General features: G+C 40.1%; 1 protein-coding gene across 3 annotated transcripts in view; it reads left to right on the forward strand.

The window, feature by feature from the left end:
• The window catches only part of bsna (bassoon presynaptic cytomatrix protein a), a 152,418-nt gene that overhangs the window by 10,697 nt on the left and 116,803 nt on the right, over positions 1–24,918 (forward strand). For all 3 annotated transcript variants that reach the window (XM_068733091.1, XM_068733093.1, XM_068733092.1), the window contains exon 2: positions 21,439–22,099. In XM_068733091.1, coding sequence (XP_068589192.1) covers positions 21,439–22,099 — 661 coding nt within the window. The remainder of the gene's footprint in view (positions 1–21,438; positions 22,100–24,918) is intronic.

The raw sequence follows: 24,918 nt of genomic DNA on the forward strand, positions 1-24,918 counted from the left end.
AGAGCTCACAAAATATTACTGTGGTTTCATTAAAGAAATTGTTTATTTAGTTCCTGTTTTTCACTTCAGGACCAATAAAGGCTCCTCTGAGTCAATACAGTTGCCTTTTCAGTGATGAGCCTTTTTTTGTCCACTTCTTATACACCATCAGAGACCATTTATATGCTGAGCTATAGGCTTAAATGTATTACTTCTGGTGTGTCTGAAATATTCAGAATTAGGCTTTTGGATTGTTGAGTTTTGATCAGTTTCATCTTTCCCTGATCATATAAACATATTTACATTTACTTCTTTCACATTTTTTAATAAACAAATTCCAACAGTAAAACATTGTAATATATCCTCCTAATAAGTGCTAATTCAATATTGTTTTGACATTTTGCAAAGTAGGTGTTTGAGAAATATCAAATGTTTTTCACTAAAACTGCTAATTAGGTTCTAGTGGGACAATAATAACGAGTTCTCTTGTACTCAAAATATCAAAATACAGAATAAATGCACAAAGGGACACATTTGGCAGGCAGTTACTGTAAAGCTCAAGTTGACAAAGGCAATGGAATTTATTTCCACCCTCCCTGCTGACCCATATAGCACTAAATAGTATATGTGACTATATTCCCCCTGCCAATGACAGACAGAGGTTTGCATTAAATGGAAGCTTTATATTAGTCATTCTTTGGAAAGGGTTCAGATTGACAGTTTAAGTGTTGTTTTACATGAATTTCTGCTCTCCCTGGAGGAGTTCCACCACTATTGGTTTCACATGGAGCGTTCCGGTGTCGTGTGATCCAACTGTGGGTTGAAGGGTCCTCTCATCCTGCCAAGAGATCCTGTCCGGGTGTAGCTCTGGTGTTAACAAATTGATCGTCTCCGAGGCGAGCTGTGACCCGACGCACTGCGAAAAGTCTGCAGGGTCAACAACCAAACTGCACATCTCCTCCGTCTCTGCCAGAAAACCACCGTAACGGGACAATTAATAAGCCAGCTCTGGTCAGAAGGAACTCTCCAGGCACTGAGACAGAGACTGACACACAGAAGCCGGCCCTGGCATTTACTTGGATACAGGTGCTCCGTGTCCCTTTTTGGCTTGTATTTACTGTTTTCGATCCAGCATTGCAGGATTGGTTGGAAGAGGTTTTATCCATGTAAACCTGGCATGGAAAACAATTAACGAACAAGCCACTTCTCATAATAACTAGAATGAAAGCTGAACTGCTTTGCAGGAATAGAGATGATTGTTATGCACTGAGCAGAAATACATAATAATTACATTCAATGACATAGAAAAAGAAGAAACTGTAGTGGAGGTCAGCTGACACATATGAGTCTGAAACAAGATATCTGGCCTTCACTTCACCTGTGTTGTAAAGATCACACACATACTCGATGTTACACATATTATCGTACACATAATATGCAAAACTAAACATCAGAAGCACAGTCATAAAAGGAAAAGTTACTCCTCCAGTGTTGTCCGTTGTCGATGGTGAAGGTTCCTACCTGACAATGTTGAGCAATCATTAAATTACATTTTTTTGCACACTTTTCATAGCTTACCAGTTCTTAATTTAAAAGTGATTCCTCACCATAAAATACTGTAGGCACAGTGGTCACGCTGCCTAACAAAAACACACTTTTTAATAATTTTTTCACGTGAAAATTTGTCAAATTGAATGATAATGACTAAAGATATATTTTCAATAAGCCATATATATTCATCCCTGGGCATCTGATTCATTCAGAGACTTCAGAGTGTTTGAATCGAGGTTAGCTGATACAGTCAAGTCAGTAAAATTGTTTATTCATTCATTCACTTGTTATTGGCCAATCTGCCCCCTTGTGGCTATTAACAGGGAAGTTTGTGTCTTGGGGCGACTGAAAAAGGGTTACTATCACACTACAAGATAAAACTTGCATTGATTTGCACTGTTCTGTACCATTTCATATGACTAGCATATATATTAACTGCAGGCAAACGGTTCTTGAAATAAATTATTTTTCACCCTTATTTCTTTATTTATGAACTGTCCCACCAATGACAACACTTTTCTCTATTTCTTCCAGCTTAATGAACCACATGTTAAATTTGACTAATTATGACTTTCTTTGCTCAAAGGCATCTGGTATATTTTCTATGGTTACTCAACGCTGTTCTGTCCATACTGTGGTGATGACTGTGGGTGACTGACACCCTACACTCGCGGTTTGTTTCGTTCAGCTCGGGATACATTTCTCTCTGACTTTCACTTGTTTGTCGGAGAACATTATGCTGCGCTCTGCCATTTTCTCCCAACTGCACTAGCGAAGGTCACGCCAGAGTTTTCTCATTATGTTGTCGCCACCTGACAGTAAATGTTACCCGTATTGATGCTGTGGCTGACTATGGTGTGTGTGTATGCACTGTGTGGGAGTGTGTTAAAGCTGAGAAGTACAGACACAGCACCACCTGGAACAAACTACGACAGTACACTGTTTGTGTTTTTGTGCATAAACTCACAACAGCCTTTTCCTCCTTTATTGTGATTTCTTCAAAGCCGATAACTTTCACCCTTTTCCATTTGCTTTGCTACGGAACATTACACTGATTTACTGCTCTCTGCTTCACCCTTCAATGTGGTTTATTCAAAGATGATGGATGAAAAAAAAAGGGTTGTTTTTCTTGCTGGAATCCCAAACAAGGAACTACAACAGTCAGCACCAAACAGACTCTTGAAACTCTTGTAAATTCCAAATAAATGACTTTATCTGAGTAAAAGACAGTGACAACATGCAGATATTTGATTCAAACTCAAATCACTAATTTATTCATAAAACACTGTGTTTGTTAGCTGACGGAGGCGAGTAGAGCGACAGTTTCCTCTGGATGACACAGTTTAATTTCCAGCACAGTTGTGCTCCTGCAGTCATTTGGACTCAGTGGGGGGTTTGGCACAGCGAAAGACACTCAAATGGGATGTTTTTGTTATCAGCATGAAATTAGGGAAAAATGGAATTTTTGAATTTAGGTCACTTTAGTCGATGTGTTCAAAGGTTTGCGAGCAGTTTTTTTTTCTCCAAAAGCTTCAAAAGGAGCTGCAGCTTCTGCTCCTGTTATCGGGGAGACTTGTCTGATTTTGAACATGAATCCTATAACGAGCTGTTCCAGCATGGGCGAACAAAAAACTCTCGTTCTCTCAAAGTCTCCACTTTTAGAAACGTATGACACATAAAGATAAAGATGCAGCATACAGACAACAGTTTTCATACACAGTAAAGTAAGTAACTGGAGCCGTAATATGGAGAGAATTGGAGGAAGAAAGGGAATAGAATGAACAGAAGCAAGATGAGAAAGTAGGATGTCAGAGAGACATACCCTACCATATCAGCTGTGAGTTGGTCCAATGCTAAGTTTATTGTTTGTCACAAAAAGACAAAGAGGTTTCAGGCTCTGAGCTGAAGCGGTACAGTGGGTCTATATTTCATCCCCTGAAAGCGGCACGTACCTGTCACAGATATTTTACAGCTTTCAGTAGGTGTGAAATAACTCTTTTCATGGTCTTTTACTAAAATCCACAGAGTTACTCACTAAAATAGAACTTGCATTCAAAAGTCCACAAACCACACACTGTACTTTTAGAATGTTGAATCATATCTAGTAAAAATGAGCAGCTGTGTAAAAAATATTAGATACTTTCATTAAAAAATAGTCAAAGGCCTGTGGACATAAAAACTTTAGTAGTGGAGTCAAGGACTCCCTGGGAGATTTGAGAAAGAAACATATAATCACTGAGCTAAAAACTCTGGTGTGTGCCGGAACTACAATTTACACTTTACACAGAGAAAAAGGCAGTTTAAAGTGATTCACGATGGGATTCTGGCTCAACTTATAATTAATTGAACAAATTTTCTTGGAATTTACTACAGCTCTGATTCTTCCACGGCAAAATGGTGATTGGTATTGTACTATGAAGAGTCATGACCTCATGCTAAAACAACAGAGAAAAAGTGATTTCTCAGAAACAAAATTTAATAATGATAATAATAATAATAATAATTTAATATTGTAACTGATGGCCGTAAAGTTGCATGCTGTGTTGAGGCCATAGTTACTAAAATCCAACCCACTGTATGCTATCTGCCCAGCACCAATTTAAATATGTAAAACAACCTGATGAAGACAGGTTGTCCCAGTTTTCATTGTTCTTCACAAACATATTCATTTTCAAATTAGAGAGAAGTCATTTTCCAAGACTAACGTAGACCCCAACCGCCTTCAATCATCAATCAGATCTATCAATCAATGCAACGGTTTCAACCGTAGGAATACATGATGTTAAAAAAGAAGAATGCGAAAAAAAGGAAAAAACAGAAACTGCTCTTACCTACCTAACTACAAAGGCCTTGAATCAAACAAAACGGAAATTACAAGTGACAAATGCAAGGCGTGTTTGTGCTGTGAAGTGAGCAGCTGTCAGCGAGCCCTGCAGCTCACTTTTGGTACAACACCTCCATGTTTCTGACGGCCTTGCTGACTGAGCAGTCTGTCTACGTGTCTCTGATTCTGTTTGACAGTCCTGTATGACAGTTAATGAGCAGAATAAAGGGAGGAGAGAGAGAGACAGAGAGAGGGGAAGAGAGAGAGCGAGGTAAATCCAGCAGAACATATTGTGGCTCAGCAGTTCTGTTGTCATCTGGCTCTGCCAAGGACAGGCTACGTATCCTTGCCGTCACACGGCAACCTCATAACTCCAGTCTCGCCCTTATTGATCAGATTCTCCCTGTATTGAGAAGCGTGTGTGTGTGTGTGTGTGTGTGTGTGTGTGTGTGCGTGCATGCATGCGTGTGTGTGCGTGCTCACTGAGTTTCATGACCTTCAGGCCTCCGCGGCCCAATTAAAACTCGGGATCTTGTTTCAGACATGGTCGCCTGGCATTCTGGGATTGACACCACTCGGTTCATGCATTAAACACCACACTTGATCAATGTCTCACACTAATGTAACGTCATCAAAAACAGGAATAAACCCATCTAACATAAGTCTGGTATGTTAAAAATAAGAGTTCATGTCCCCTCTCATTCTTAAGCATTAACTTTTTTAAATCTTAACTAAGAGTTTAAAGATGGAGACCGTGTGACAAAATGATCTCAGAGCTTCCAGCTAAACTGGCTCAGTTGTCTTACGGACATGACGAATGTGAGCGGCCTCCTTGATCTTTCTCCGTTCGTTCACTGACTCCTATTCATAAGGCCCAGCAATGAAACCTGAGCCATTTCCATTCGGGTGATGAAGGGCACCTGATAAGGGCACCTCAAATTGGAATGATTTTCAAACATAATTTGTCAAAAATCAAGCATCACGAACTTCCATGCTCAAAACAAACACACCTTAGTCGTGCTTTAGTTGTCACCAGCAGATATAGAAGAGAAAACAGCATTTTCATCTTCAATTCCCACAGGATTTCGTGAGATTATGATTGGTGGACCTCAGGCCCACTTTAGTACATTTTAAAGTGAAATGCTATTTGTGAGCAACATTAAGAGGTCAGCTCTAGGAGGAGCTTTGTGCTCTTGTAAACAATTTTGTGCTCTAGTAAGTTTTTATTTAATAATTGACACAGTGGGTGTATATGAATGCTGATGACACAGCAAAAAGTAACACCCACAAAGCACAGTAAAGGAGACGGGGTCAGTGTTTTAAGACAGGTCTGGTGGGTTGCCGACATTTTTGCAGCAATCCTTTTGGTAGGAAATATAAAGTGTGGAGTGAGGTAGTCTCTATTTATATCCCTCTGTCCCATTTACTGCCCATTCTGAGTGTAAGCAGCACAAATTAATCCTTTTATTACACACGCAGCATGGAATAGCCTACTGCTGCTGCTGCTGTTAGTAGAGCAAAAATATGGCTGGTTGGGGGAAATACTATTTAAAAGTGAGGAGGGAAGACAGAATTAGACAGAGATGTACTTCTGTCAGGTGTAAAGAAAAAATGAAAATTAATTTAGAAAATGTGTACTTTAGGATTTTAATCTGAGAGCAGTGGAAGTGGGATGAGGGTTCGGTTGCTATAGAAACAGACAACTAAGCATCCAAATTACTACATGAAAGACAAGTTCCAGAGTTACTGAAAATATAATTACATTAGTAATTATTGGTTATTACATCACGTAACAGAAATTACTACAAATACTTCATATCGTATCAATTCACCCTATCACCTGTTGGACTTGCTTCATAATGAGGAGAAGTTTGAATATATGTGTTTGTCTTATCTATATGTAATTCTTTTTTTAGAGCTATATCCTCTAGGATGTAAAATTTTTTGTGATCCATTGATTATTGGCATTGATAATTATCGACAAAGTACTTCCTGTTTCTAACTATATGTGACTGGAGAAGATACCATGCTCAGCTCTCTGCTATCACTGTCAGTGCTGCAGAAAAACTCACACACACACACACACACACACACACACACACACTCACACACACACACACACACACACACACACACACACACACACACACACACAGTCGGTGATCAGTGGTCAGTCCTCCCCTGGGGGGAAGAGTGTTCTCAGAGCTCTGGTGGAAGATTTACATCCCGCTACACTCAACTGCCCAAGAATAAACTGTGTGTGTGAATGTGTGTGTTTGTATGTGAGCGTGTGTGAGCTTGTGTGTGTGAGTGTGTGTTTTTCATCTGTACCAATGCAGATGAAGACCTTTTTTTTCCTCACATAATCTGTTCATTTGAATTTTGTCCTTGTAAAATGACAAATTGCTGTCCAGAGCCCGCCAGAAATATGGACTTTTTAAAATAGAAACTGTACAGACATTCTTGACCTTTTATATACATATATATATACATATATATATATATATATATATATATATATATATACATATATATATATATATACATATATATATATATATACATATATATATATATATATATATATATATATATATATATATATATATATATATATATATATATATATACGGGTATTGTAAAACCCACTAATATTGCCTTGTGATCTTCAGTGAGCTGCCAAGATTACTGTATGTATTTTTTCTGTTCTGGTTTTGAACTTTTCTGTCTTGGTTCAGTTTTAAAGAATTAATGGAACTGTGAAGCTTTTAGAGGACATCTGTAAAAGTACATTTAGCACAAAGTTTTAAGCCTCTCCCAAAGTTCTGTTAGTTCATCGAATATTATGGTTATTAATGCTTGTCTTTATGTTAATAAGGCTTAAGTTTTGTTTAGTGCTTCTGCCCTTGCACGTCCACATTTTGACTTCAATCATGTATATCGTTGGTCTTCCACTCAGGTGCATTTTAGAGTACATCCACATTACTCCGTTTTCGTTTGGAAACGCATATGTTTTGCTCCGTTTACACTGAGCGTCCACACTACGCCGGCGTTTCCGAGCACCGTAAACGGAGGAGTTTAGAAAAGATCCCGAAACCGGATACGTTTGAAAACTCCGGGTAGCGTATTCGTGTGGACGGACGGAAACGCATAAGTTTGGAAACGATGACGTAGACACCCGCGATCGACTACCAGGTTAATTTAACTCGGACAACTGATTACATGCATTGCTGACCTTGTTGTCTTTACTAGCAGCTGTTGTCCAGTTAAAGTCTGCATGTCTGCGGAGGAAACAGCTGTTATTGTAGTGATCAGTGAGCGGCGTGAGAGAGAGAGAGATCAGTGAGTGGAGAGAGGGAGAGAGAGAGAGAGAGAGAGTGACCCGCAGCGCTGTAACTAACGTTAAGTCTGAAAAATAAAACGTATTAAACTTTCCACGAACTGTATCTGTTTGAGTTTATAGAGGAAGATTTTAGAGAAGATCTTAAGTATCAAACACGTACTTACGATCATTAAAGACTACTTTATTACTCAGGTTGCTTAGTTGCAAAATACGACAATCTACTTCCTGTTTACATCGGCGCATGCCCAGTGTACGTGAAGAGTCACGTGATATTCGTTTCCAGGCGTGTGGTGTGGACGGAGATCATTTCGGAAACGATGGCTGAAACGCCGTGTGGACGGAGATCGTTCTCGTTTGAAATGTAGTATGGATGTATAGCTTCAGACTTTTGTGAGGCGGAAACATGTTCCTGCATTTTTCTGACTAACACAATGCTGCCTTTGTTTTTGTTGATCCCCTTGTGGGCCTGTTGGTTCACTTAATGAGAGTAATTATGAAATGACTCTTATTAAGGTGAAACAAGCCGCTCTGTAAACAAGGATCATAGATGGAGAGAGGAGAGGGGAGACTGGGCAAAGGAGGGTGAGGGCGGACACAGAAAAGAGAGAAGGAGAAAGTCAGGTGTGTTATACGAGGAGAATGTACAGATATACTCATACATGAGAGAGACTCCATGTCGATGCATCAAACTAAATTCTTTTTAAAACTAAAATTCTCAAAAGAGTGGGATTGGACTATAATTTACTAATTCCTCTGTAATCCTCATCCTCCTTATCTAACAACATGGTCGAGGCAAGTATGGGTGGAGGCCAACGGTCCTCTCCTTCAGCCAATATTCGCTAAACCACACCCATGTTAAGAGTGATCCAATCAGATCTGTAGGATGTGATATTAACTTTACTTTCAGTGTTTAAGTCTATTCAGTTAAAACTGACAGCAGCAAGCTTGCCTGTTTATGTCCTTTTCATGCGTCTTCACACTTGTTTATTCCTCTGTGTTTACACTCGCACCGACCGCTCTCTCGCTCTTTGGTTTTTGCTCTTTTCTGTTGCATTTGCATTCATTCGCCTCTGCTCCTGAGGCGACACAACACTGATAGGAGTTTCAATTAAAGTGCAGAAGAGATGGTCGAGGGCTGTTTTAAAAGTTCACCCTGCAGTGAGAGGGAAACTACTTCGACCCCCCACTGCTGCTCTGGATTATTCTTATTCCAAAATGTAGGGGAAAAAATGTAGCGTGTTTTCTCAGTTTGTTCGGTTCCATTTGTCATTTTGATGTCTCTTCTATGATTTACACAGATGAGGTATGACAAATGATATACCATCTACAGTATGTAAGAGACTGTCTATTTTAATATTGAAGTAGCGTTTTCACATCTACTCTATCATTTTCTGTTCTTTGTGATTATTGTTTCGTAAAGTAATGTTTTACAGACCGATTCAACCTGTAAACTCAAACACTGATGGGACTTTAGATTGGTAGATATTGATTCCTAATGTCCTAGGGTCAGATTGAACTCAGTGAGCAAGTACAGCAGGACGGGAAACACCTTAAAATGGATTTCCATTTGTGTGTGTGTGTGTGTGTGTGTGTGTGTGTGTGTGTGTCTGCAGGCATAAACATAAATGTGGGGAGAAAGAGAGGGTGAAGGATAGGTTTCCAAGTGTGGAGCAGGGCAATTCTTCCCTCTCTCCTCTCCTCTCTCCTCCATCCCACTGCTTTTTCTCCTTTGATCATTTCCACACCAGTCTCCATTTGTCAGAATTTGGCTGCTTTCATTTCAGCGTCTGAGCCGACCGAGGCAGCACCTGCAGTCAGTCAGCCAGTCAGGCAGTCAGGTAGCCACTCATTCTCTCAGACAGGCAGGACGTCATTTAAAGGTAGCAAAGTAATCATCCAGTCTGTGCTGTAAATCATCAGTCAGTAACGGAAATGTAATTGCTGCCTGGATTATGCTCTCTGGCAACAATTTTCTAGAGTTGGCAGTGTCTGTGTGCTGCTTGCAACTGGTGGACAGGTGGTCATTTCTATCAAAACCTGGGCTGTTGCAAATTAATTGTATATAAAAGTAATTTCTAGAGGACAGGTCATTTCCCAACATCCCTGACCTCTACTTCTACAGAATGATCTAGCATACTGTATGCCACAGTTATGATGAGATAGCCTATTGTATCTGAATGAAGACACAGTTTGACATTTTATCAGTCCCTGTGTAAGGTCGGTAAGTTCAGTATTGAGTGAACCAAGAACTCAGCACATAAACTTTAATAGCAGGTTAAGAAGTTTATTACAAAACTTGGTTTTAAGAATGGAGATAACAGCAGAGGGTGAGCTTTCTTAGGGCTGGTCCAGTGGCTGAATTGAGCTGAGTCTGACAGCACAAGACTGAGAATGGCCGACGGAGCACAAGAAAGAGTTTAAACTCTCAGACAAGAATACAGAATTCCAACAAAAACCCACTTCTGAGGCCTGAGAATGTAGTCGCAACGATCCGGTGAACACTTTTGAGGCACGCCATGTGTTGATATCCTGCAGCAGTTGATTAGATGATGAGACTCAGGTGTGCCACCTGCCAGAGCTCAGGAGCAGGAGAAGCCACACCCACACACCAGACAGGGACACACACAGAAAATAAAAAGGAAGGCTGGAGGAGAGGCAGAGATCATGACTAAGGTGGTAGAATGTTGGATATTTAGTCAACTTTGCCAGCCGGTCAGAAAAGTGGTAAGCCATTCAGCAAGGCAGACACCTGCAGCCACATTGTAGGAATGTCACCTTGTAAGAAAGTCAGCCAGCAGCGTTGTCGGCCAATAAGTCAATAAGTGAGCCGGTCTTCTGGCCAGCTAGCTCAACTGTCAGTTGAAATGACAGCCACTCAGTCAGCCAAGAAACCAGCTCTCAAAGTTAGCTTTGTCACACAATGAGCTAATAAGATAATCGCTCAGTGAAATAAACTAGCCAATAAGACAATAGACAGCAAGTCAAGCGCTAGTAGGCATGCCGCCCAGCAGGTAAGCGAGGCAGAGAGACCATAAGCTAACAAATAAGACAGGCAGACAGATTTTCCAAAATCTAATTTCTGTTCTCGCATTTTCTTTTGTGGGGACATGATTTGACTGGGAGAAGAGATGATTAGGCATTATACATCTCAATCAGTGTCTGTTGCTGCTGTTATGTGTGTTTGTGTGTGTGAGAGAGATTGTTTGTGTATATTTATATATAGGCCTATTGTATGTGATTGCAACCGCTATAGATGCAGGCATCTGTGTGTGTGTGTGTGTGTGTGTGTGTGTGTGTTTGCATAGTTCATCATTAACACTCCGTTACACACTGAGGTGTTGATGGTATCTCTAACCGCTGAAAACACTGTGAGCCTCTCCTCACACAGAGAGGTAAATGTAGACAGGTGTGTGGTTGTCATCCCACTGTTCATGTGGAATAGCACATCTGCTGGAGTCACTTTCAGCACAGAGAGGAACATGCATGACGATAACCACAAAGACACACACACACACACACACACACACACACACACACACACACACACACACACACACACACACACACACACACACACACACACACACACACACAAACAAACAGTATACACGATCTGCATATATCAATAAAAGGCAAGCAATACACATGAGACAATGTCTACATATCAAACTCATAAATTAAAAAAAATCTTTCCACACAAACACACACACACACACACACACACAACGATTAAATGACAGAACAGTGGTTGTCATTTACAGCCTCCATCTGCTGAGAATGCATCAGAAGGTTCCGAAGATATTGGCTAAAGACATAAATAGATGAAGAGGTACATTAGACATCTGGCTGACAGGCTATTATTGCTGCAAACTACAGTAATGTGTACAGTGTGTGTGTGTGTGTGTGTGTGTGTGTGTGTGTGTGTGTGTGTGCCTGTGCGTAGACAGGCACCTGGGTATTGTAGAATACAGTTAGTGCTCCAAGTCTCCAACCTCTCTGGCTGTAAATCAAACCGCAACCATCAAGCACCTGATGTGATGGGCCTACGCTGCATCCCACTGAACGTGATATTAATAAGAAATGTTATCGTAGCTGTGGTGACGCTGAAGACACTGTCCATTATTTCATTCTTTTCTATTCTATTAGATTAAAAAGCCTTTTTTGCAGCCAGTTTCTTCTATCCGCAATACCCTTCTCTATTACTTTCACATTTGGGAACTTTATTTAAATCCAGGTCAGTGTTTGTGGCCTTTACTCAGCACCATGTGGTATCGTTACAAAGTAATTTGCAGCAAAGCCTCTTACACTGCACTGCCTTACAATAGCTGCCATCAGTACACGTGCTGTTGGTACAGTATGTGTGTTTAGACGTTTACCGTGTGCATAACTGTGTGTACTATACATGGTGGCATGAAACCTCATAGTGCCTCCAAGTCTGTGTGTGTGTGTGTGTGTGTGTGTGTTGGTGTGAACGAGCATGAGTATTACAGTGAATGGCAAAGCTGTGCTGGTGTGCTGCTACTTCCTGATTGCATAACAAAGCTTTATCTCTATCAAGTGCTTACATACTGTAATAATACGTTGCACAATATTAGCACATTGTGATTTTACTGTATTTCTTTTCATCTACTGATTATAACTTTGCATCTCTGGCGTTGAATTACTGCTAACATAGAGTTAATCATCTTTATGTTTTATCAGCATGAATCCATATGCTTAAATTATAGAGGTGGGTCAATCTTGAAAGAACCCATGCTGTGATTTTGCATAAGAAAGAACTGATTTTACACATATCGTGTTTATCGTATTATTTTGTTTGTAGTTTAGATCTTCTTCTTCCTATTTTTCTCTTCCATTAAATTACAATTTCCTCCATTACCACAGTATTATAACTACCAACTGTAAAATAAGAGATTATGTACTTTTGAGCTTGAATGTGTGAAACAATCACAGCTGTACATCTCTGCAGGAAGGGTGGAGGTATGAGGGCATCATCATCTCCTACAGGATAGATCAGATGTATCAAATTGTGCCACAGAGAGCTGAGGCGACAAGAGCCTGATTTCATAGATTATTTCCTCTTCCTCTCGCGTAAATCTGTGAAATCACCTGGTGTAGTCTTTGGTTTGATTGAAAAAGTAAACTACAGCCCTCAGAGCTCCACAAAAACCTCTGCCTCTGAATGACAAGTACTTGAATCATTTCTTACGTATGGCACAACAACAAAAAATACATGGTGTGGTATTATACAGAACAAACTTATCGCTCAGAAAATAGCTTGCTGAGCTGCATTCAGTATGTTTGCATGTACCCAGTTGACCCGGTGCCCATAGTAGCTGCAATTAGCAGGGTGTGCTTGTGTTAAAAAAAATTGTATACATATTCATCCCGGAAGGGGACATTTTTCTCTGCATTTGACCCATCCCTGTATATAGCATACCTGCAAACTCATAAGAGGTGAAAAAGATGACAAGTACCCAAACCCGAAACCCTGTCTGGGGGTGTGGGGGCCTGTTCCCGGAGAATTTTATTTTAAACAGGATTTTTAAAATGTAGCATTCTGAAAATTAAGTGATAAGACATTTACTTTAAGCAAAATACTAATGTATTATTCAGTTATTAATCAGTATTTCGGCTCTAGTTGATCAATATTATTATTATTAACCTTTATTTAGACAAAATCCAAATCAAATCAACTGATAGAGGAGCACTGGCAGTGGCATTATAATATTCAGTAACATCTCACATATTACCAGCACTTCAACAAAAGGAAACTCAACGGCTGGGAAATATTCATGTGACAACAGAGGGAAGAACTAGGAAAGAGGTAACAACAGTGTGACTGAGCGGAGATACGAGACATGATTCAGAAAGTGACCTCCTGTTCAAAAGATGAGTTTCTTGCCTGAGCTGAGGAGTGACTCTGCGGTTCCGAGACAAATGGGAAAGTCTCTGAAGGTTAGCAGAAAGGGAAGAGACTCAGTCCTGCAACCAGCTTCAGGTCGGAAGGGAAGAGGATGCTGGGATTGTAACTCCACCATCAGCATTTCCCCTGCCTAAAAAATCTTAAACCCAGAGACTGTTAGTTCTGTTAGTTGATGTAACACAGAATAGTGCTCCATTAACCCAACAACATGCAGGTCAAACTGTCCCTATATCTTTGGAGAAATAAAAGTAGGTAATGGTAGCTATGTAAGTAGATAGTAACTTAGTAAACTAGTCTGCTGACTTTCCATAAACATGAATGTCATACATGTGTATTTAATTCATGCTTTTATAACCCTTTTTGTATTCATGCTATTAGCTAGTCTGTGCACTGAGCAACTGTAGCAGCTGAATGAAAAAGGGTATGAGGAAAGGAACATTTAAAAAAGGAGACAGGAGAGAAGAGAGGACAGAAACTAGTGGGAAAGAAGAGGATACGCGCTAAAGAAAACAAGTATACGTTGAAAAATATGAACGTTGTAGTTTAATTGAATGAATTCAGTTTCCTTTTTTTATGTAGCCTGCTCTTGTTTTAGTCAAGCTAGTTAGCTAGCTAACTCGTAGCATAACAAGGTTTGAAAGAAAGGGGTGAGGAAAACAATCAGCTAATAGGAGACCGGGAAGAGACAAAAGAGGGAGAGAGGATGAGGCAGGCAGAATTTCAATTAATTAATTAAATCGCCATTGGTGAAACCACAGTTTTCCTGTCTGACACGTTTAGTCACTTTCTGTCAATGAAATGTTGAGACAAGCAGAGAGAACTAACAAAAACCTAGCACCTTATTGAGTTAACAATATGCCAACCAAACTTTTACAGTATCTATTATTTTGTATGTGTTTATCAAACTAGCCGAGTTAACCCTTTGTTGGTAGCTAGCTAGTCTGCTGACCTTCTAAGATCACAAATTAATGAAAAATTACCATTTTTTTAAAGTTTACTTAGCAAACTGTGCTGAGATACGGAGGGTAAAGAAAAGGAAATAAAAAAGGAGACAGAGAAACAGAGAAGACTGGGAGAGAACAGAAAATTATGAGAGGCGAGGTGGAGAGAACGGAGAAAGAGAGAGGAGGCAGATGGAAATAAATGGGCCGTACAAAAGCAATTCTGTCAACAGCCCAGAGTGGGAAGACATGGAGGCATAGAGGAGGAATAGAGGAGGAGGAGGAAATAGATGTTTATTTTAGGTCCACCAATAACCTAAATAGACTTGTTTTGCTACAGGTCTAGGTGGGAGGTGGGATAAGGAATGCACCCGACTGGGAGGGAACAAGATTAGGTGAATCCTACCCAAACCTCTGTTTGCTCAGTGTATCAACTGGAAGAGAAGGATGCTAGGCTAACATCAATAAAAAACTGAAAGCACCTCCTCTGGGGATTTTGTGGGATTGCAAATGAAAAACTGAGAGAAATGGGGTGCAACCCACACCGTCCTCCTTGCTCCTCAGTGCAGCAACTCAAAACTGGTTCAATAGTCAACCCATCAGCTACAGTATAATGCTCCATGACATTCAATATACAATATTTAATCTCAAAATGTAGTCTCTTAATTGATAACTTTAAAGCCTAAAATGGCCACCATAGTGAACAGTCTTACCTGAGTAAGATGATGTAACATCCTCACCCTATTTTCCCTTTTCTGTCACCTGCCCTTTCTAATCGTCTGTCCTTGTCTTTGTCACTTACGGATGATTGGCAGGCCAGCTTTATCCCTCTCTTCCACAATCAGACAGTAAATTGAGGGTTATAATGGGGCTGGGTGAAATCACTTTGACTGAACAAGCATTTGTATTGGGTCATTAAAAGGCTGGGTTGCGACAGTGATAAATGTCCCCAGTGCAATGCAGAGGCGAAGTGTGTAAACACACAGAGAGAGAGATTGTTCCTATTATTCGGGTTGTCGCCTACATCGGCCTTAGTTTCTCACAACAATTAGCAATGGTGTATTCCCGAAGATGAAAATGAGTATCCCCAGCGCTCTCATTTCTGTGTCTTCCTCTTCTCTCCCATTCCCTCTATATTTTTCTTTCTTGTATCTATTCATTTGGTGTTTCTTTCTCACACTCCTCTCTGTCTTATTGATCAGAGTGACGTTGAATATCGGAGGGTTTTTTTTTTTCAGCTTTGATTGGGATTGGACCAAAATGAGCTTTTGAAAACCAAAGCCTACATTGTTGTAATTAAACTGCCAATCTGTCTGCCAAAAATGTTTTTTTATGGATAAAAATGTTCCCATTTGATACACTATTTACAAATGTCATTCCATATGTGTCAAAAGACTCACCCACAATGCAGCTTCTGTATGACATCGAGACTGGGTCTGATCAGATCAGATCTGGAAACATTTGATGTCCTCTTGAATTGAGCCAAAAATGATCTAGACTATGTAGAGAAGCATGTATGTAGTAGATAAACATGCATATGTAGCAAACTAAACACACTTTCTATGAAATAAGACATTTTTTTTAAAAAGATGGGCAATAGTTAGACCAAAGGTATGGTCAAAATTATTAGTACAGGAACAAGAAAACTGTTTTCAAAAAAGTATAGTTTCCTAGTTCCTTAGTCTGAATAATTAAAAGTGAAAAGAGTCAAATATATAACAGTTTTCACAACAGTATATTAATAGTTACTTAAAATGGTGTACACAGTATCCACAGACACAATGGCCATCTTGGTTGGTACAAAACAGGTCATAGAACAACTAAATGAACCAACTAAATGAACCAATCACAATTAAACTAAACAGCTACAACCAAAACAGATAATGTTTCCACAAGGAGTAAATGAAAGCTGCTTGTAACTATTGGTTTGGTCACAGATGTCCCAAAAAGCTTGATGTAACAATGTCAGTGAAACGAAAACTGCTATGGAACTGTGCCAAAAGAGGTTGCTATAGCAACAGAACAACCTACTGACACTAGATGTTTGGCTCACCCTGTCAGGGTTCATTTCACACTAATGACCGCCTTGCTACTTATACAATAAATCAAGACTTTGACACAAAATATTCCTAAAAAATATATATTTTATCGATTGGGAAAGTATTTTGTAAATTACTTCATTGCTTCGGCTAAAAAGATAGTCCTCTTGCTTTCTACGGTCTGTTATTCATAGCAACGGTCTGCGATACAGAAATGTTGAATGCCATAATTGACCAATCAGAATCGAGTATCAACACAAAAAAATCAGCAATATATAAAACCGATTTTGCTGTGAGTGCCTCTCTCTTTCTCTTCCATCCTCCTTTCCCCATCATCAGTTTCTGTCAGCTTTATGTCTCTTATCCTGTTTTCTTCAATGTCTCCGCTGGGTGAATCAGAGAAGCTTTGAGGTTTTTGTTGAGTCACCCCCTCTCCCCTTCAAACGCACACATGCACCACACAGCAACTCACACTTTGCACACGACCCCTGTGTAGCTGTGTGTGCACAATGATCGTGTCTTTCATTTGTTTGAAATACCCTTTCATACCCTGTGTTGGTATGAAAATGTGTACTGTCGCCTACCTTTGTGACTGAAGGATGTATGGTCTCTTTTTTGTGAGACGGTACACACTTTTTGGTGTGCACTGTGCCGTCAGTAAAACCATCATGGAAACATCACTCCCGTCCCTCAAACCAACTGTTGTAAATTTTTGCAACCAGAAAATTTTGACCAACAAGAGCGTTTCTGTGACAGGTTAAAAAAAACAACAGACAACAATGGACGGTCGCCTGAGGTCCACTTCCCTTTCGAGAGTGTAAATAGAAATAATGAAAAAGGTGGGATTCAACAAAAGAAAAAAAAGAGAACATTGGGGGGAGCGAGGCCATGGTCAGTGCCGACTGAAAAGATAATAGAAAGTCAGAGACAGAGAGACAATGAAGAGAGGAGCGACTGAGCAAAGAGAAGGAGCTGTGATGGAGAAAAAAAGTTTATAGAGAGAAAGATTGCGAAGGAGAAAGAATAGAAAAAGTAGTCTGTCCGCAAGAAGAATATCTTTTAGTGAATGGAGAGGCAGTCTGGAACATTGTGACACTGGAGGACAGTAAATCAACATTTCCAATTTCGGTGTGCACTAACCATTTAAAGTTGGTAATACACCGAGCCTACTCATTCAATCAATGCTAGCATAGACAATATAGTACAATAGAATAGTGACTATCATCTCCATGGCCTATGTGTAACTTCAACACTGGAGATTGTAGTTCTTTCAACCACGTACTGTAGGTGATCTTTCTCTAACCTAACCAGACAGATCAGAAATACTCATATGAGGCATTAAGTTGACCTATTTCATCAAAGAGTGGAATAGAAGAGAAAAATCCTAAATGCGTGTAAGTACATGATACTGTACATGAGATACACTACTGTAGAACACTAGTAAAGTCAATAAGTTTGGGTGTAAAAAAAAGGGGGTAAAAGTGCTCATAAAAGTGATATGCGTGCACGGCTGTTTGAATTGCATGCGCAGGAACTCTACATACACACTTACATGGCTGTGATTTCTGCATCTACAGGACACACCTGTCCTCGACCAACCTGCTGACCAAGATAGAGGACAGCATCTTTCTTAAACATTTGGCAGGATTGAGTGTTAGAGATGCAGTTGACAGGCATTTGAAAACCTCTGTCAGTCTTGTGACTAACCCAGTGTCATGTCAGATATGCCCTGCTGTTTGAAACATCTCCCAATACTTTATTTACTTACCTCTGAAAGGTAGCAGGAGCATACAATTGGCTTCCCCTTCAATTGTTTGTTTGTGCCTCCTGCTTGAAGTGTGCACTCAGTGAATATTGTCTAGGTGTGCGTGGATATGTCTTATTTTCTGCCTGAAGTGTATGTGTGCATACACTTCAGGCACACATGAAGCTTTGACACAGTAGAAATGGGTTTGTATGTGTGTGTGTGTGTGTGTGTGTGTGGTCGGTCTTGCCGCAGCCTGTTATTTTCCATTTTAATTTGTTGATGCCTGTGGTCTTTTCATGGCTTTCAGAAGCTACCAGTGAATGAATCAGTAATTATTTTTGCTGGTTTTTAAATGTTGTTTCTGCTGCTGGTTCTCTGGCAATGAGAAGATAATTGAATTTGTTAGAATACAGTGACAATTACCAGGCTGACTTCTCCTGTAGTGCTTATTCATTTACAATAATGCATTCAATAAAGTAAGATATTTTTCTCATTTAATATTGGGGTGTCATCAACCAACGGCGCTTATTACATTCACTCTGCTCCTGCAGCAGAAAAATATCAATATTAGAGCGTAATTGTGTTCAGCAATGAATTTGTAATATACATTTTGAAATAACACCCACACAAACTGTAGTAGAAAGTCAGAAAGGTTTCATTAGAGTTTGTTTACTTGCCAAAATAAATTGATAGTAGTTAAAACATTTAGGTTCTATGTCTCAAGCGATAGAAACATGTTACACTTGCCCCCCTTAGTTATCATTGCTAAGCCTGTCTAGCTGTCCATTCTGAGGTCTACAATAACAATGGTGGCAGATGTGCAACTCCAAATTTTGGGGAAAATTTGAAACAGTTGTTCGACTTCAACAGGCTTCTCATTTCTAGCCTGCAATCATTAATTGTGTTGGCTAAAAGATATTGTTAGCAGGAAGCTAATGTCTCAGTTCGTTGACTTTTTAATGTTTTAAGTTGATTTGGCTTATAACGAAAATCCTCCAAAGGTTTTTTTTGTCATATTATGTATTTTATCAATATCTTGTATGCAGAGATGGGCATAAATACATCAAAATGTATTTTGATACAAAATACAAAATATCCCTCAAATACATGTATTAAAATAAAATACAAAATACTGGTGCCAGAAAATGTAACAAAATACAATACATGTACAATACATTGTATTTAAAATATAGGAAATACGTTTTTCTGGATTTTCCTTTTTCTCACAATTTGGTATAGCAGAGCATTCAGGTTTGGGCTATTTAATGTACACAACGCTCTGGTGAACCCCACAAAAAAGAAGAACAGTCACATGTCAGTGTAACTAAGCAAAGCTATTAAAAGACAACAAATTGATTGATTATGTGTATATATATATATATATATATATATATATTTGTATTAATGGGACTTAACAGCCCATAGACTCTTGTTGTATCAACAAGAAAGTATTCATCACATATGAATAGCATCACACATTAGGCCTATGTATACTATAAAAGCAAAATATAGAATTAAAACCAGTTGTACACAGGTAAAGAGCCTAAATTAATTACTGTACTGAGACATGTTGTCCACCTGACCAACTGTAGAATGTATGAAATAATAAAACTAAGAATACTTTCATAATATTCCTTTTAAATAAAATAAATTGGATATTTCATGTTTTTTTTAACAAATGGACATCTACTGTCATAGCCTGGCTAACTGTGAACTATATTATCTGACAGTAATTGATATGGCATTATGACATTCGCATTGAGAAGATACAGCATAACTTGTAATACAGTGCAAGATTAGATGGTCAGACGTCTCTTGATAAGGTTATCATGAACATACAAGCTCCCAATCTCCCTCTTCCTATAGCTAGCTACTCAACTGATAAGTTAACTTGCTAAACACTGGCTATGCACTAGCCTTGACAGCATGCTAGCGTCATTAGCATCGCTAGCTTGATATTATAACCATCACCATGTATATACAATAGGCTATGTAGCCAGACCCAGACATAAATTATACATCAAGCTAGTTGACATCTGTCACACTCAGATAAAATATTTACCTTGACAGACAATCCGTTGAACTTGAAGATCTGAAGACTGAACTCGTGAACTGTTTTTTGATTCATGGATAAAGTATTTTGAGTACTCCACTCTAAAATATTTTGTTACAAATTAAGTTAGATTTTTTATCGGCCCTATCAAATACAAATTACAAAATACTCAAAAGTAATTGAAATACGTTTTTCAAATACAAGTAATATAAATACTGCCCATCTCTGCTTGTATGTTGAATGTGTGCAGTTAATAGCTACATGTATCATATTGTGCTAAAAGACTGAGGATAAAGCTACATGCCCTAGGCAAAAAGTTAGCATCCTTACCAGTTGATGACCCATGTAGAAGAAATGGAATGAGAGAAACAACATTGTTCTAGTTTTGCAGTGTAGAGTGAGACAGTGTTGCAGGACAGAGCCACTAACATTAGCCCACAGTCCAATATGCTAGCACCCAGGACCGCATCCCAAACTCTGGGGAAAAACTACACAGTGGTTGTGCAGATCCTGAACTAAGCTTCTTTTTTATACATGACTTGTAACCCCAAAGAATAATGTACCATGAAATGCCTCTCGCCTGGGAAATAACGCTGGGTTACTGTTGTAGGCTACTTAGTAAGCTAGTTAGCTGAATATGCTAACATTTGCAGCTTACGCAAGAGCAGACAAACACATTGCTTATTCAATTCCTTATGCTTTGTCTTTTGCATTTCTGGTTTTGGGGGAGAGTTAAAAAAAAAGAAAACAGCATCCAAAATGCTTGTATATGGAGTAGTCTACTGCTTTACTTAAGTCCCATGCTTGAAGCTAACGCTTCAACGACGTGGAGAAATCCAGACACATTCCTGTCCTGCCTTACAGTTGCTAAGCAATAATATCAATAGCTGCTAATTTCACTCACAACATCTCTTTTTAAAACAATGTCCTGGTTACTCTTGATGATATAAGGATCTTGCGATCAATATTAAATAGTCAAACTGTTCCAATGTTTTTTTCAGTGTTGTAAGGACTTTTTTTCTCCCTCTCTTGCAGGGGTCCGATGGGTAGCCCCAAGCTTGGCATGCAACAAGGAGGCCACGGCGGAGGAGCAGGAATGGGAGGAATAGGTGGAGGTGGAATGGGAGGAATTGGAGGAGGAGGAATGGGAGGAATTGGGGGAGGAGGTATGGGAGGTATGGGAGGAGAAGGGATGAGAGGAGGAGGTATGGGATTAGGAATGGGCGGAGGTGGAGGAGTAGGATCCAGGGCTGGCGAGCCCTACCGCCTGGCCACTCACGAGACTCCGACCTCCCCTCGACATATGCAGTCAAGCCAGGGGCCCGGCATGGGGCATGGCCCAGGGTCAGGCCACGGGATGGGTCACGGTCCAGCGGGGTCCGGCATGGCAGGCCACGGGGGTCATCCAAGTCCTGGTCAGCACGCCTCCCGTCGAAACCTCCAAGTCGACTTTAGCGGCTCGGGCGGCTCCAGGACAGGCCGGTCTCCCTCTGTGTCTCCAGATCGCGGTGTGACGCCCACCTCGCCCTACTCGGTGCCGCAGATTGCACCGATGCCAAGCAGCAAACTGTGCCCGGTGTGCACCACCACAGAGCTGTCTAACCCACCGGCTGTACCCAACTACAACACCTGCACCCAGTGCAAGTCCACCGTCTGTAACCAGTGTGGATTCAACCCCAACCCGCACCTCACTGAGGTAGGTCATGTTTGACAAGGAGATGTATGTGTGAGTGTGTTCATCTGTGTGTGTTTGTGTTCATCTGTGTGTGTTTGTATGTGGAACGTTTTGACATTTTCCTTTTTTTCTCATGCCTGTCCTTACTTTGCCACTGTAAATTAGTGCAACAAGGGAAGAATGTTGTAGTTTACTGGTGGCATAAATGGAATCAATAATGAAAATAATGTTGATTTATAGTGAGGGACTAAGCATTTGGGTATGAATATAATTTAAACCTGGAGGTGGACTGAAGCCACAGTTGATTAATGTTTCAGCTTAAGATGATAAACAACAAGGGGAAGTTTATTCCAAAAGCATGCGACTGAAGTTTGAGTCTGGAAACCGGTCCAGCAGCGACAGACAGGATAAAGATTTTGTCTGGCCTGTTGCTCGAGTTGGCGAGGGAGGAGAGGGAAAGAGATGCTTTTGCTTTGGCTGTAGCTGCTTTTTTTTTTTTTTTTGCCAATGATGCACTTTTGACTTTAATGAGATTGAACTGAAGTGAGTGAATGAAGTGAACGAGTCAGTGCAGAGAAAGTGATGGAAGAAGTGAGAGGGATGGTTTGAGGCGACGGAGATGAATGAGGTCAGAGAGAGAGAGACAATTATTTCTTTGTGAAATCTAAGAAAATTCTAAGGGCACGGTTGAACTATTTATACATTTAGAAATGTAATTTAAAGAGTAAATATTTAGAGGAATAAGAGCAATAGAAACCATAGAAGTTGTGTGTGTGTGTGTGTGTGTGTGTGTGTGTGTGTGTATCGTGTATGTATGGCTTTGTACTCTAGGTCTTTGTCTGTATTTGTGATAGACAGTGAGTGTAAGGGCTCAGCAAGTGGCAGTAATTCCTCCCAGAGGCACTGACAGAATCTCTATTAATGTGCCGAGGCAAGACACACGGGTCGTGACAGTGTGTGTGTGTGTTTGTGTTCATTGTACTCCTCACAGGTATGATGTGAAGACAGGAAGTCAAACAATACAGTGTTTGGCACTGAGAAGTCAAAGACAAAAATGCGACTAAAGTTATTCAGAGATGGCTGGAGAGATAAAGAGGAGAGAGGAGGTTAGGAGGCCCTCTTTGATTGAGAGGAGGTTGACGCTTCCCCATTTGGTGACGGGTTCAAACTATCACCCCCGGTGTCAGTGTCATGGTGACAAATATTAAATCTCAGCCTCCCTGGGCAGACGGGAAAGACTTTAGACAGCAAACAGAACCAGAAGCACGAGGCCACGTCTAATATATTAGCCATGCTGGCACGCATTAATTCCCACTGATGTCAGGTCCAGGGCCATATCATTGGCAGACAGCACGATAAACACTCTGCTGGATTAAACAAACAACTGCAGTTGTGTTGTTGTGTCTCATTTTTCATTTGCTTTTGTGAGGGAGAACATTGGCACCTGAATCATACATGTGTTCAGTTTCCAGAAAACGTTAAAAAGTTAGCAGTTGATTTGAACACAAGTCTTAGTCATTCTCAGCACAGCATGTCACGACGGTTTTACTGGTTGTGAGTTCAAAGACTTCTACTGTATGTACAGTAAGGCAGCTTATGTCGGGCTCATGTGCGATCATCTTTAAGACCGAGTTTTGATCTCTGCTCAGGTACAGAGTGGTTCTGTGTGTGTGTGTGTGTGTGAGAGAGAGAGAGAGAGAGAGAGAGAGAGAGAGAGAGGGTAACAGGTTAATAATGGTGGATAAAGCTAATGAAGTGGAGGGAGGGAGGTGTTGATAAGCCTCTGAGTTAGGGATTTGACTTTGCTTGTGATAGATTAACAAACACACACACCACACACACACACACACACTCACACACACACACACACACACACACACACACACACTCACACACACACACACACACACACACACACACACACACACACACACACACACAGAGTCACACATACAGTTACCCTCACTTGGCTCAGCATAATTCATGCAAGAAGCCTGAGCAATAAATTGGTATGTTGATTAATTGAAGGAACCCACAGGGATTTCCTGTAGAGCAAAATGGAATACATAACATGAAATCCAACACAACAGCTTCACATCCAACCCTCGCCTACAACACTCTCTGTTCCTGTCGCGCATAATTGTATAGGAGGAGGGTTGAAAAAGACTTAATTTAAGATTTTTTTGGTACTGGAAAAGCACACAAATGTGCATGACACACAAAGCTCTGCTGCATTTGACTCTCGACTTCACCATCTTGTACAGATTAATACACTGGCCCCGCCATTGTTTTTGTTGTCATGAATTATGGATTAGCGCTCTATTCCTATTCAAATTCACTATCTTCTCCATTATTGTCCCTGCTAAGCAATGTTCTCTTAATCCTGATAATCTAATAAACAGCACCACCCTGCAAAACCTTGTTACTCTCTGATGCCGTTAACATTAAGGTGATTTAGTTCCACGGCTGTGTGAGATTAATACACATTAGCATGCCACGTATGCTTGTTCACTTCAGAGGACACCCGCACAGACAATTTCACAGGTCTCGTTCACAGTGGTGTCTCAAAATGTCATAGGAAATGTGCATATAAGATGTATAGTCCTGATATTTTTTAGCCTCTATGACCAAAAAACTCCATACATATTTAAACTTATTTAAAAACTTAATTTGAAATGTCACAAACTATCCCCTTCCCTTAGCTCAGTTGCGCAGGGCTCAAGCCTTGTCGCGTCTGCAGCTATGGATTAAAACTTAAACTGAACATTATCCATTATTATCACAGCTAATCAATGAACTGCATGTCCTGGTAATCTAATAAGAAGTGCCAGGCACCATAT

The sequence above is a fragment of the Cebidichthys violaceus genome, unplaced genomic scaffold (genome assembly GCF_023349555.1).
Source record: "Cebidichthys violaceus isolate CVI_PGR_0920_01 unplaced genomic scaffold, fCebVio1.0.p SCAF_6, whole genome shotgun sequence".
NCBI lineage: Eukaryota > Metazoa > Chordata > Actinopteri > Perciformes > Stichaeidae > Cebidichthys > Cebidichthys violaceus.